This window comes from Colobus angolensis, unplaced genomic scaffold (genome assembly GCF_000951035.1).
Source record: "Colobus angolensis palliatus isolate OR3802 unplaced genomic scaffold, Cang.pa_1.0 Scaffold100, whole genome shotgun sequence".
NCBI classification, from domain to species: Eukaryota; Metazoa; Chordata; class Mammalia; order Primates; family Cercopithecidae; genus Colobus; species Colobus angolensis.
The window spans coordinates 3,780,318-3,795,973 of NW_012110920.1; the positions used below are offsets into that span (position 1 = coordinate 3,780,318).

Below are 15,656 nucleotides of genomic sequence, written 5' to 3' on the forward strand. Positions count from 1 at the left end.
CTTTCCACAGCCAAAGTAATTATATATACATTTTTTTTTTCTTAAAAGACAGTTCTCCCTCCCATTATGTATGCCTCTGGGCCTCATAAAATCTGGCCACCCTCTTCCCCGATCCGATTTACCAAATGTCAGAGTCCCACAACGCCCTGAGAAACACCACTGTCCTCCTGGAGCTCTCCCACACAGTACAAGCCTTGATTGAGGGTGTGATTCGGTTCAGAGTAGCTGGGTTGAATTTTTGTAAAGAGGTTGCCGTGTGTGCACTTTTGCCGACCTCAAAGCCACCAGAAGGAGGGAGCTGAGTGCACCTTTTTGTAATGATGACTCTCTATGATTTTCTCCATCGAGCAGTGCTTGTACACACTGACAGGAGTCCAAGAATGTGCACTAAGGGAGCGTTTCCACACAGATCTGCATGTTCCTTACCTCTCACATGTGTGTACACATATATCCGTGTGTGTGCCAGTGCTTTGGGGCTCTGTTCCATGGGGTGAGTAACTTCTGCTATAGGGACCGTGGATGTGGAGCCATTCTCTGGGACTAGAGATATCCAATTTATTTTAAGAGTCTGGAAGACTGGACTTCCAGACACCTATGACACCTTTGTCTGTCATAAGGTTCCTTTTTGACAGACTGCTGGCCAGATTTAGGGGAGATAGAGGGGTCATCAGACTGGAGATGCTGAGGGTGAGTGAGGGAGTATAGGGTGAAAAGGAAGACAAATAAACCGTATCTGCATACCCCTTCCCTATCAGCTCCCATACTGGTCATGGCCCATTTCTTCACACAAACAAGTCTTCACCAAAGTTGCTAACTGCAATGGCACAGTCCAGCTAGCTGTAGTAAAAAGGGGGAATTTACTGTAAAGACCCTGGGGTGTCTTGGAATATCTGTGGGATGGAAGCTGCTGCAGGACACTGAGGGACTGGAACCAGGAGTAGAAGTCATCAGAAAGCCAGGACTCAGCTTCTCGCTCTTTGAGTCCACATGGTCACACCTTTCTGCTTTCCTTGGAAGCTTTCTCTGCATCTCTTAGCAGTTTGCAGAGGATTGCAACTACACAGCTCTAGAGGCTACTAGTCTTTAATTCAAGGGACCAGCCAAGACTGACTAGTGCTCTGAAGTCCCAAGACCAAATCACTGGGAGACAGAGACCAACAGCTCAGCTTAGGTCAGTTGTCCACTTTCTAATCAGCTATAGCCAGGAGACCAGGGTCACATGGCTGCCAGTGGACCAAGTTCAGGGTGGAAAACATCGTCAATGGTGTCCCAAGTTAAATGGCTTGTCCTCTGTGAAGACTCCTGATCAATCCTATGGAGGAAGTGCCCTCTCTCCTGAATCCCCACAGCACTTTCTCTTCTTGGCATGTATTTCTTTCTATTTTGTGTTACTATTATTTTTATAAACATCTCATCCCTTCTCCCACCTATCTATAAGCAAGTTTGTTTATCTTCATATACTTCGCAGCTTGTACAAAAAGGATATATTCAATAATTATCCAAAGTCATTGATACTCTTCAGATAAATCAATTTTCAGGAATTTAAGCAACTTGGGCAAGTGTTTCATTTCACTGAAAATTGTCCTGGCTTGATTAAATGCAATTAATTCAACCAATTTTTATTGAGTGCCTTCTACATACCAGACTGCCGAGGACACAACGCTGAACAAGACAAAGTCCATATCCCATTGAGCTTCCAGTATATTGGTGAAGAACATGACAGTATTATTAGTTAAGGATTGGGGAAGAAATGCTGTAAGACCCCAAAGAGAGAGTAATTTACCACCCAGAGGAGGAGGGTGTGGTCAAGGGAGATTTTGCTGAGAACAGTGACACGTGACTGGACTTGAAGGGTGAATAAGAGTTTGCCAGGGAGAGTGGGAGTTGAGTATGTGAGTGTGTGTGTGTTTAGGGAACCGGGATGGGGAAAGGAGATAGGAATGATGGTGATCAAGCCCTTCCAGATCAAGTCATTTATCTGGAAAAAGATTTTAGGCATTGTGAAACAGCTGCCGTGTCTGGAGGAAGGTGAGACATTTAGTATATCTGGCACACAAAAAATATGGGGAAAAGAATGGGGAAATTGGCCCCGGCCCTTCCTGGCCTTGTGTGCTAAGTCCAGAAGGCAGTGGGTAAGTAGACACTGTCTGTTGCCCTGGGGTCTGGAAGGCAATGACGTTGGCTGGGCATGAGGACCAGGCACAGCCTGGAGACCAGCTACCTCTGGCCAGAAACATATTCCAAAAGGCCTTAGGATGAGACATTACTCCTGCCTGAGGTCATTGACCTCTGGCTCATGGAGGAAGATGGCTGGATGGTGAGATTCTGGTGAAATTTGTCACTCTCATATTGCAACCTTCCTCAGAAAGCACTGGATATTCTAACTTTCACTCTCTCCTTAGTGGAGTGGGATTTTCTAAATTTTGCAATTGAATTTAAGAAATCAAAGAAAGTTGTCCATTTGTAGAAAAAAAAAAAAAAAAGCAACAGAAGTCTGCCTCCACACCCGTGTGTCTTTTGAATTACAAGTCTGTAGCCCATGGCCTTCTAGCCAATCATATGAGGGGGACTAGAGATGAAGGATTTCCATGGACTGCTCCTGCTCTGGAATGTTCCTCACAGATGACAGATCTGCTCTCCACTGTCCCCATGTGCCTAGGCAGGGGTGGAATGGAGGCAACTTCCTGGACCTTTCCCTGACCAGGCTCAAGGTCATTGGCACCTGGTCCTCTTCTCTTTACAGCTCTGTCTCTGTGCCCTCCCAATTCCTGGTCAGCCTCCAGCACTGTTGGCCCACCTGTCTATCTCAGACCTCTATTGCTCTGGGTCAGTCTTAGACAAACTACTACTCCCCCTTCTCTGCCTGTCCAACATCACTCACCCTTCCAGTCAAAAGTCTGTGTCTCTATAAAGGCTTCTCCATCCCGCCTGAGTCAGACCCAAGAGCTCCCTCTTCTGTGCTGTCCCTGCACTTTTGATTCACTTCTATTATTACCCCCACTTCCTTGGAGGGCAGTTATTTGTTCTTATGTTCATATTCTTCTTATGTTCTTATGTTAAGTAGACTGAATTTCTTGGGGACTAGATCTTAATCATCTCTGTATCCCTGGTCATGAGCAACAGTGCCTGACACATCACAGACTCTCAGTACATACTCTATTTGTCAACGAAGGGTGATTATCTGGGTATCTTGACTGTTGGGGTTGAGGTAGGATGAAGGCAGCTTTGGGAGGAACTCCAATGAGCAGAAAAAGGGAAGGGACATTCCTGGTGGAAGAAACAGTTTGAACAAAGGCACTGCCATGGAAAGGCACGGACAAACATGGGAGCCTGCAAGGAAGGAGGGGAAGGGGAGGCTGCAGCACAGGGTGCTCTGAGCACTGTCCTGGGCTACTTGTGCGCATCAGTGAATGTACCAGGCCTTTGCAGAAACTTGATGTATTGGCATTGATCCATAGAGAAGGGAACAGAGGCCCAGGAAGGTCACACAGCTCATGAGTTGGTGATGGAGATGGGATTAGACCATTCCATTAGACTCTAAAACCCATGGCTTATTGGGGCCCTAGAGAACACTTAGTAATTCAGGTTGCCTGGTGCCTAGAGTAAGTGAGTAGGTTGTGAGAGGAGGTTAAGTGTGGAAAGGTGTACATGACAGAATTATATTATTCATAATATCTAGGGTGGTTTTTTTTTTTCTGCCTTCCATGTGCCAAAACCTGGACTAAGCATTTTTGTGTATCACCTCATCAAAACGAACAGCACCTTTATCAAACGATTACCCTTATTTTACAGATAAGGAAACTAAATGTCAGAGAGTTCAATAATTTTCCCAAGATCACACAGCCAATAAGCGATGGAGCCATGACTTAAATTCAGGTCGTTTGATGACACAACCCAGACGAATTGGGAAAGAGCTTCATGGGTAAGTCGTGAGTCATAACTTAATTTCAATCCCTGGTGACATATTGGAGCTATAAATTTTCCTTTTTTTTTTTTTGCCATAGGCAAGTTCCAAGCCTGGGCTTCACTTCCAACACTGTCCCTCCCTTCCCTGTACAGTTCTGCCCACTTGCCCTGTCTTCTTGCTCTGTCCTCTATGCCCACATGTATAGAATTGGATCCCCAAGCAAGGCTAACTGCTAGCCTTAAAGAAAGACCAATCTTCTGGCAGATAAGAAGGCCTGTTAAGGAAGATGAGGTGACAGGAAAGCAAGGGGAATGTCAGAAAAATAAGGGGCCTGGCCAATATCTCAAGAACAGATGCACCAATGGCCCTGGAAGGGCAGAGGGGACGTCATTTCCTTTTCCAGATCCCTTTTTTCCTTTGAGGTTCAGTCCCAAATGGGTAAAGTTCAAATACTAGCCTTACTCAGAATTCCCTAGTCCTGCTTGCTCAAAAGGTGGATTTCCTGTCCTCACTCTGATCTTCAAAACGTCTTTTTATGGGGCTTGAGAGCTTGCCTTTTTAAAACCAGCACCCCAGAGAGTCCACACATTGAGGGCCTTGCCTTCGGTAATGCAATTACATCCATGGGCTTTCTCTATTGCTGCTGAGAGAACTTGGAGTGCCAGGAAGTTGGGGTTGGACACCTTCCAGTTCCTTGCCCTAATCAGAGGCATTGACCTCAGGCCCTGTGTAGGAGTCCCCATCTTTCGGAATTAGTGATGTGGTTAGAGTAGCAACGTGACTCTCTGTGGACGGAAGAAGGTAGGTCGGATGTGAGAGTCTCCCTCCATGAACATGTGTGCGTCATCTCAGTCAAAGCTTGTATCTTTACTCTCAAAAACAAGTCATTTTTGTTCCTGTCAGCATCTTGGCCAGCCCACAACAAAGAGTACAAGCTGGATGCTGTGCTGCAGTAAAGAGGCCCAGACACAGGCCTCAGGTGATCCTGTAGGGCATGGCTGGAGAGAACAGGAAAGGATTATTTCCCCAGGGGCTGATGGGGCTGCCTTCAGCAACACAAAAACATGCTTACAGAAAACTGCCAGAGGACATAGGAGTGATCTGCTTGCATGAGGTTTTTCAACCACCAGGAATGGGGTGACCTAGTCCAGAGCCCTCTAATATAAAGTGACTTTCAACCTGACTGCGCTTCAAAATAATCGGAAGCTTTAACAAATAGAGATGCCCAGGCCTCATCCCAGATGTACCAAATTCATCTCTCAGGGATGGGGTCTGGGACTCTGTGCAAAGTCCCCGGGAATTCTGGAATAACTAATCTGGCATTGCTCCAGGAAATAGCACTTGGAAAGCACTCCAGTAAGGTGGGAGGGAAAATTATTCCAGCTTGAACACTACAATATTAAGTCATCCTTTCTCTCTTCGCCCTGTCTCTTTCCTTCTCTTTCTTGCTCTGTATAACATGGCATGAGGCTCAGAAGCGCTTCCTCTCTCATGTTTCTTGCAGGGCAGTACAGGGAAAGATGTAGCTGTGTAAATTCCAGGAGGGCTTCAACTATATTTAAATATGGGTTGCTTGCCACATTCACCTGCCTGTCAAGTCTGCATATGACAGCTGCAGAATGTGGCACCCAGGCCTTGAAAGTTGTGAAGCAAAATTGGATAACATCTGTCCGAGTCATAACAAAGAGGGTTCCTGTGCTGGGAGCGGGGGCTAATGAACCTGGAGATCCTTTCCAACACGGACATTCCCTGATGCCGATGATAACCTTTTCAAATGGTTGTTTTCTTGATTTTTATCTGTTTCTGGCACCTCCTTTGATTCCCTATATGATGATAACCCCCAGGTTGAGTGCAATTAAATAATTTAGGTAATGAGAAGCTGAAAGTTACTAGAGATGGAAGCAGTTAGGGTGTATAAAGTGTGCATTGTGTGAGTCATAGGCTGTGTCTTTAAGCAACAAGCTTTTATTGGTGTCAACATCTTTCTAAGCACAATGCAAACCCAATAAGGATGAGATTTGGGGTTTGAAAGTGTTTCCAACCAGAGATGCCTGAGAGAATGACCCAGGGATCAAACAGAGATGCAAGAGAGCAAGGCTTCAATGAAATTCACCTCAATCTGTTTCCTCAACTGCTTTCCACACCTTTATTTGCGGTTGGAGGAATAGAAAATGGGCTTGGATTTTTCAATCTAAAATTCTCTGTTCGAGCCTGAAATTCTCTTACCTTATAGGAAGAGTAGCTGTATCTTTCAGGGATAGAATGAGTGCTAACTGCATGGGTGAAATTATCTGAATCCCAGAGAAATGCTCTTTAGAAGAATCCACCAGACTCCTTCCTTTCCCTTCTTCGAAGTTCCCGTCAGTCCTTGGATCCTCTGTGGACACTGTTCTGATCATTCAAGCACGAAATGATCTCCTGCTGTCTGCATCCCTCGCTCTGATTCTAGAGCACACACCTGTATCGGCACAATTTATTTGGCTATTAACCATGTATGTATTTCTGATAGTTCTGAGCTGCCTGGGATGGTTATTTACTTTTTTGTGCTAGTTTTACCTTCTCAATGGGACTTTGAGCAAATTAAGAGTGAAAACACATCTGTACCACTAGATTTTAGTGCCAACTTGTGCAGCCACTGCTCTAGGTCTTGATACAAATATATACCAGGTGGTAGAGGCTATAAAGACCAAGCAGGCTAACGGGAGTTAAGTGATAGAATCAGGAAAATCATTGACCTGAAAAATGAATAATAACCTCATTTACTTTTTTCTGTTTATCAAAGAATGCCATGTGCTAGATGCTAAAACAATTTACATGTGTGTGACTAGAGCAAGCCATTATAAAAAGGAAACAATCCAAATGGAAGAAATATTTTGTCAGGCTGGAAAATACAGTTATGAATTAAACTCCAAAATGCAAGCCATAGCTTACAAATGGACACTGCAGAAAACTGAAATGATGAGTAAAAGGCAAACTGAAGATAAATTTCCTAGAACACAAAAGTAAAAGATAAAGAAATGAAAATGAAAGAATAGAGTAAACATGAAATACAGATATCAAAGAGCTAACCTACACATAACAGGAGTTCCTAAAAATAATGAACAGACTCTTTTGGAGCAGAAGCCATATGTAGAAAATATAATGGCTTTAAGTAAAATCTTATTTTAAAAACTGAATGTGCTTACTGTATTCATCAGTAGTCTGGGTTGTGTCAGGGTCAGTTCAAACTGGCTTAAACAAAAAAGGAATTTTGCTGATTCACTTAACGAAGTCCAAGGGTTCACTAGGAATCCATCCCTGCTGCTCTTGCTTTTCTCTGGGTTGCCGTCATTCTTCGGAGGGTTGTTCCTGTAGGGTGACATTCAGTATCTCCAGACTTACATTCTCCCAGTTTACCAATCCCAGTGGAAAAGAGAGTCCTAATACATGTGCCATTAACCTTGGGTTAATCCTCATTGATTTTGATTGGCTTGGCTTGGGTCATGTACTCACCCTTGAATCAATCTATGCAATTGAGAAGGGTTGTTGCCTTAATCTCAATGGCAGCACATACCCACTCCTGGGATGAGAGGATGGGTCAGCTTTGTCATATGGACTGCAAATAAGGGAGAGATCGCCAGAGGAAAATGGGGTGTGCCCATGTAAAGTGTCACTCATAACATGTGCACAACATATGCACTCGGAAAATACAATTCCCAGGACTCTCCCTGAGCAAACTAGTAAAAAATGTATCACAATAAGGATAAATTAGAGTTGGTACAAATTATCACCCAGTCCTATCATTCTACCTCTGAAATACAGTACAAATTGGTCCCCTTTCCACTATCAGCCTGGTATGCTGTTAGTCCAAGTCAATATCATATTTTACCTGGACTATTGCCACAGCCTATTAACTTGCCTGTCTTTTCCACTCTTAGCCCTTCTAAGTCATTCTCTACATGTCACCAATGGTCTAGTAAACCAGATCATATCACTTTCTTGCTTAAAATAAATTTACAGTTTCTTATGGGTATTAGTTTGTTCTCCCACTGTTATAAAAACATACCCAAGACTGGGTAATTTATAAAGGAAAGAGGTTTAATTGACTCACTGTCCTGCAGGGCTGGGGAGGCCTCAGGAAACTTACAATCACGGCAGAAGTGGAAGCAAACACGTCCTTCTTCATATGGCAGCAGGAAGAAGTGCTGAGCAAAGAGGGAAAAGCCCTTTATAAAACCAGCAGATCTCATGAGAACTCACCCACTATTACTAGAACAGCAGCATGGGGGTAATGGCTCCCATGATTCAATTACCTCCCACCAGGTACCTCCCATGACATATGGGGATTATGGGAACTACAATTCAAGATTAAGTTTGGGTGGAGATACAGCCAAACCATATCCTATGGCATGTAGAGTCAATTCAAGCTCCTTGCTATGACCTTCAAGACCTTGCCTGATTCTACCTCTGCAGTTATTCCCAGCCCAGCCACACTATCCTTCACTCACCATGCTATAGTCACATAGCCACTGATCAGTTCTTGCTGTGCACATGCTAAGCTCCTTCTTCTCTCAGGGCCTTCACTCATGCTGTTCCCTAGACCTGGAACTCTCTTCCCCCAACCCTTTCTTTTCCTGGCTCCTTCTTTCTCATTACATCTCAGCTTACTTATATCACCTCTTCAGATGTTTTCTGGTGTCACAATCTGCAAATAAGCTTCCTTTAATTTTTTTTGGCATCTTTATCTCAGACCACTAGTCACAAAATGTAGCTATATATTTATGTGTTTACTTGTGTTACATTTGTCTTCTCTTAGAGTATGAACCCCACAAAAGCAGGGGCCATGTTTAATTTATTTGCCACTGAATTCCCCGGTCTTAGCACAGTGCATGACACAGAAATGGTGTGCAATTTATATTTGTAGGAGTAAGGCAAGAAGAAACATCGAAATGGGGTAACTATATATAGAAACAAATATATAGAAATACGTTATGGGAATCGATTTAACTATAATTTCTAAGGTGATGGTAAACATTTTTTTCTATTACAGAGATGAACTATGGTGTTAAAAAATGGAGCAGAAAACATATTTAAAAGAGTAAATAAACACATTCAGTATATAGTGCTTTTGGTTCCTAATCTGGTGCCTTAAAAATTGATATAGGCCAGGTGTGGTGGCTCATGCCTGTAATCCCAGCACTTTGGGAGGCTGAGGCAAGCAGATCACTTGAGGCCAGGAGTTCGAGACCAGCCTGGCCAACATGGCGAAACCCTGTCTCTACTAAAAATACAAAAATTAGCCGAGTGTGGTGACACATGCCTGTAATCCCAGCTACTCTGGTGGCTGAGGCACGAAAATCACTTGAACCCTGAAGGCAGAGGTTGTGGTAAGCCAAGATTGCACTATTGCATTCCAGCCTGAGAAACAGAGTGAAACTCCATCTAAACAAAAACAAACAAACAACAGCAAAAAAAAAACTATACCAAACAAAAGATACTGTGACGTGATGTGAAGCTCTGAGAGTAAAATTAACTGTGCATGTAGAGTGACTGCGGCCTTGAAGGAAGGATAGGATTCAGAAAATTAGGGAGAGGTATGAAGGGAATTTTGTGTGTGTGTGTGTGTGTGTGCACACGCGTACATGTGCACACATGGTGGGGTGAGGTAGGAAAAGATTAGGTAAGCAGAGATCTGTCACTGAGACAGAGTAAATGGAGTGAGGTGGGAGGGTGAGGAGCACCTAAGACTTCCAGGTACAAGAGAACTCGCAGTAGGTTAAATTCACAGAGAGTAATGTAGAAAGTGTTGCCATGAGGACAAAGCATCTACCTTGGAGGGGCTTGTTGCTATGTATGTGTGCCTACAGTTGACACAAGTCTTAGCAGGAGTCCTGAGAAAAGGCTCCCAGCCCATTTGGTCTGTGGACAATAAGGACCCCTTGTGGTGCTACAAAGAAGATGAGAGACAGATGTAGTGAAGAGGCTGCAGGAGCTAGAGATGCTGGCCAGGAAAGGACAGCCTGGGTGGGGCATCATGAGTGAAGAGGGTGCCTGAGGATTCTGTATGACAGAGAAGGAAGGCAGAGGTTCTGGAAACAAACTTGTACTACTCCCCATGAACTCAGAAGCAGGTCTTGTTTAGGGGAACAGAACAAAGCTGCTCTCTATTCTTGGCAAACAGTCTTTGTGTATGTTGATCATGATGTCCCTCAAAGCAGCCCCTATGGGCATTGCTACCTGCAGACAGGAGCACCTAGGAGCAGTGAAGAGTGGTAGATAAAGCATTCCTAGGCAGCAGACCTGGGCTGGAATACTTGTCTCTGCTATTTACTATCTGTGTAAATCCAAGCTGGTTCATTATCTTAAGACTGCTCTCATCTGAAAGGAAGGGATAATAATGCATGATTTCCACATCCCTATGTGAGATCTCCATATGTGATAGGCTTTGTAGTCTGTACTGTTAGTTGTACTTGGTGTGGGGTGGGTGGACATGAGCTTCAGAAGATGCTCTCTGTGGGCCTGACCTACACTGGCTTTTCCTGCAGGTCTTCACTTTAGCTCAGCCTCAAAGGAAGACTCTGTTGGCCAACTGGGTAGAATATTTCTCTGCCCAGCCCACAGCTCTGGTAGGGACTTTAAAAGATGATTTTATACTGCACCACTGTAGACTGTAAAAGTACCATACCAATCTCTGGGCATCTATCCAGTTTTAGGAAAATCACCAGAAAAGGTGAATTTGTCCTCTTGATCGACTGTAAGTAGCATGTAAACTATAAGGCGGGTTGTTCAATTGGCACTAGATGGCACCATAGCAGCCTCAGTGCATTAGATGAGACCTGCTTCAAACAAGAAATATAGTAGCTGGCAGGTGGAGTTGGGCCCAGGATAATGATAAGGACAAATTTCCATTAGATGACTTGCAAGATACTGTCCTTCATTTATAATGAGTTTGACAGGAACTTCCCCAGATTCATCAGTGGATTGCATGTTGCAGCTGAGCAATCACACCAGGTGTAGAATCAACCATCTCATCCACGTTTGCGAAAAACCTTATGACAACTTCGCTTGGGGCAATTTCCTTTAAGGGAATAAATTCTCCTTCCTCTCAAGACCCATCCCAACCTCTCTTTATTGCCACTAGTCTCACCATTAGGGTCAGATCTCACCTTTCTTTGGGGGTTGGAGGGCATGGACAAAGTCTGACTCAGAATAGTTTATACACTAAAAGAAGTGCAAGATTTTACTAATAAATACTGGCAGAATCTTGGGAAATATGTGTGAGAATAGATTCTAAGGGTGTTAGACCAAGGAAGATAGAATATAGCACTGGATTGGATTGAATTTATTGAGTATATTTATGAGACATTCTGGGTTTAGTGTGCTAGCTCTTGCAACTGAAAGTGGCTCTAAAATTTCTTGGTTGGCTGACTAAACCTTGGACTCAATGGTGGCATATGTTCAATAAGCCTGGAATGCCAGAACTTCCCTGACACAATGTAGAGGAAGGCATCCAAGATTCAAGGAGGAAGGAATGATGGAGTGACTTTATCACGTGAAATCTCTACATTTACCGCACTCAAATCCATCCCCCAGAATGCCTAGAGGACAATCCCTTCATAAAGACATTGAGAAACATATTGACAAAGGTAGCACTTGCATCTCTGAAAAACTCTGTGGTGGCTGTCTTCTGTAAGCCAGGAATGATGGTGAGACACCTCCATTGAGTTGGATCTGATTTTAATAGAAATGATGAGATTCCCATACAGCAGAGGCCAAATGCTATAATTTAACCATTAGAGATAAGGGGACTGCAAATACTGACATAGTTTGGATGTCTGTCCCCTCCAAATCTCATGCTGAAATGTGATCCCCAATGCTGGAGATGGAGGTGGGGCCTAGTGGGAAGTGTTTGACTCATGGGGACAGATCCTTCATGAATGGCTTGGTGCTCTCCTCAGAGTAATGAGTGAGTTCTCACTCTATTTGTTCACACAAAAGCTAGTTGTCTAAAAGAGCATGGCATCTCTCTTGTTTCCTATCTCACCATGTAACATGCCCCCTTTGCTTTCCACCAGATTGGATGCTTCCTGGAGCCCTCAGCAGAAGCAGATGCCAGTACAATGCTTCTTGCACAGTGTGCAGAACTGCAAGCCAAAATAAACCTCTTTTCTTTATAAAGTATCCAGCCTCAGGTGTTCCTGTATAGCAATGCAAAATAGACTAAGACAAATACCATAAAAAACAGAAAGGGCATAATGATAATCAAACTGTTTTGAAACCTAGAGATTTTTAGTGAGGCGAATTGATCATGGTGCATCTAGGAATGAAAAAGATGGCCAGTTTACTAAAATGTCATCTGAGCTATATAAAAAGTTTGGTGACCCCACCTCTACTAAAAATACAAAAAAATTACCTGGGCATGGTGGTGGACACCTGTAGCCCCAGCTACTCAGGAGGCTGAGGCAGGAGAATAGCGAGAACTTGGGAGGCAGAGCTTGCAGTGAGCCGAGATCACGCCACTGCACTCCAGCCTGGGCGACAAAACCAAAAACTGGCAACCAAGAACTCAAGCTGCCTTTCATTCTATTTCCAGACCTAGGCCAGTCCCAGACTTAGAATCTCTTGACTGAAGGTGGACAAATGATGCATCCTGTGGATTTCGGTTAGTATCTTTCTCCAGCTATTCTCGTGCTTGTTCAATGGCCCTGAGCATCAAGTGGCCATAATGTCAGGGATGGGGACTATGCATGGATTCAACAACATGGATTTACCTTAGTCAAGGCTTTTCTGAATACCAACACTGCTGAATGCCTAGCTTGCCAACTAAACTAAGCCTCTGTTATGGTACAACTCCCTAAAAGGCCCAGCCAGCCCCCAGGGGCAGGTTGATTACAGTGCAACCCTTCCATCATGGAGGGAAGCAAAAATGTTTCTTTACTGCAGGACATATGAATTCTCAGTACAGATTTGTTATCCTGTCCAAAAATCTTCTGGTAGTTGTGACTACAAAATATGGTGTACTGCATACAACATTTCTTCTGATCAAGAAAGTAATTTCAAAAGAACTGCAGCAATGGGTTTATGCTCATGGAATTAACTGGTACAACCACATATCCTAATCCCCAGAAGCAGATGGCATAATAGAAAGATTTGATGGTCTACTGAAGATTCAGTTATGGTACCAGTTGGGAGATTACAGTCTGAAAGGATGGGGTTCTACATCAAAGGATGTAGATTATACTTGGAATCATATACAACTATATGGTTCCATATTTCCCATAGCCAGACTACACAGATCTGGGAATCAGGGGTGGAAGGGGGACTAGCTCTTCACACTTTTGCATCTCATAGCCTACTCACGGAATTTTTGCTTTTCATCCCTGTGCCTTTGAACTCTGTTGGTTTGGAGTCTTGATTCCTAAGGAACAAATGTCTCTACCAGGAAATACATCAATGTCCCATTGGTTTGGAAGGTGAGACTACCATTTGGCCATTTGGGGCTCCTCATGGTGCCAAATCAACAGGCTAAGAAGAAGGTTACTCTATGACTAGGGTGATTGATTACCAAAGTGAAATTGGATTGCTGCCACTCCATGGGCCCAGAGAGGACTATATCTGGAAACCAGGGGGATTTTCTGGGGTGCCTTTTAGGATTTTCATGTCCAATAGTAAAAGTTAATGGAAGATGACAACTTCCTCAGCCCCTGGCTTTTAAAGGCATAACCACTGATGATTCAGACCCTTCAGGCCAGATGGATTACCCCACCACATAAAAAACCCCAACCATGTGAGGTGCTGGATGAAGGCAAAGGAAACATAAAATAGGCAGTGGAAGAAGGAAGTTGTAAATATCAATTATGGCCTCATGACTAGTTACTTGTTTACTGTGTGTGTGTATTTGTATATGTTAATTGTTTTATTTTTTCTTCTTATTCATATCATTTCATACAGGTCTTGTTGGAAATTAACTTTGCAATTTGGTTTTTAGAAAACGTATTCAGATGGGACCGTGACTGAATTTGAGAATTAACATTTCTCAGAGATGGATACAATGATTTGAGACTTTATAATCCTGAATTTGGGGAGAAGGTGATACTCGCCTGTTTTATATGCTGAATAGTTGCATTTTGTTGGGAGGAAATGAATTGTTTTGTGGTTGTATCAAAGTTCAAATTTTTGTGGAGCAGTGTAATGGATGCTAAATAGCCAAAGGGGTGAACTGTATCAGTTATTGCCTCTCAGTTCTAAACCCACCCTTCTATAGCCTGCTTTGTGATCCTAGAGCCCAGACCCTAAAAACCACATTTCTGCATTGCCAGTTGGCTCTGCCAATAGGGGCACTAGATGGAGACTTCAAAGCTGGAGGCAGAACAAGGGGTTTTCTCCTTTCTATATGCTTCCTGAGGGTTTCCTGTCACTTGTGGTTCCTGTGAGTGTTACCCCAGAGAAGCTTTTTCATCATAACATTTTTTTTCCCTTATAACAGCAGCTAAATGTAGTTTTCAGTTTTTCTACCTTGCAGAATCAGCTTCATCATGTGATCCTTGGGGACACCAGCAATAGCCAGTCAGTGTCCCTTCTGCAGAGATTTGGGTCCTAATCCCCTGGATCCCTCCCTGTGAACTCAGACAACAAGCACCGGCCAAGCAATGCCTCTTACAGATCTGAGTTTCAGTTCCTTGGGGCTTCTCTACTAAGTTTCTAATTTTTAGTAATTTCAACCTTTTCTCTTTGCCTCTTGGCTCTCAGCAGTTGCAACCTTTATGATATTTTAGAGTTCTCTTTTAACTTTTTTTAGTTACTGTGGTTGTTAGTTTTATATATCAGTTTGGCTTGGCTGTAGTACCTAGTTATTTAATTAAGCACTAATCAGGTATTGTTGTGAAGGTATCTTGCAGAGCTACACTAAATTGACTTCAAGTAAAGGAGATGGCCCTCAATAGCGTGGGTGGGCCTCATTCAATCAGTTGAAAGACCTGAAGAGCAAAAACTGAGGTTTCCTGGAGGAAGAAGAAATTCTCAAGACTGCAAATTAGCTCTTCCCTGAGAGTTTCCAGCCTGCCAACCTACCCTACAGATTTCAGGCTTACTAGCCCCCATGGTTGTATCAGTTAATTTCTTGAAATAAATCTGTTTGTATATAGTAAGAAATGCTGGTTCTGTTTTTCTGGAGATCCCTGACTGATACAGTTATCTAGTTAGTATATTTGTACCTATTTACATATATTTAAATAACTGTTGTGGTTTCCATCTCCTGACTGAACTCTAAGTGAGTCAAGCAATGCACAATTGGAAGTTTTCAATAAAGACTCCTATACTAAGTATAAGTTTGAACAGCAATTATGAGCAGAGATTGCAGCCAGTAAATATTAATAGAACATTGCTTAGGCAGAGAATATGGCAAACCCAAGTATGTAGGTTAGAAGAGCAGCAAGAGACAATGGTTAACCCATAGAACAGGTAAGCAGCATTCTGCAGAGGATAATGGAGGGAATCAGAGCACTTTGGGCCTGGCGCGGTGGTTCACACCTGTAATCCCAGCACTTTGGGAGGCTAAGGTGGGCAGATCACATGAGGCCAGGCATTCGAGATCAGCCTAGCCAATATGGCAAAACCCCATATCTACTAAAAACACACAAAAAATTAACCAGGCATAGTGACAGGCACCTGTAATCCCAGCTACTTGAGGGGCTGAGGCATGAGAATCACTTGGACCTGGGAGGTGGAGGTTGTAGTGAGCCAAGACTATGCCACTGCACTCCAACCTGGG

The 15,656-nt window shown here is 43.4% G+C and overlaps 1 protein-coding gene across 1 annotated transcript in view; it reads left to right on the forward strand.

The window, feature by feature from the left end:
* Nucleotides 1-361: 361 nt before the first annotated feature.
* The window catches only part of IL19 (interleukin 19), a 47,895-nt gene continuing 32,600 nt past the window's right edge, over nucleotides 362-15,656 (forward strand). Inside the window, 2 exon segments of the mRNA XM_011937489.1 lie at nucleotides 362-430; nucleotides 432-490. Coding sequence (XP_011792879.1) covers nucleotides 381-430; nucleotides 432-490 — 109 coding nt within the window. The 5' untranslated portion in view covers nucleotides 362-380.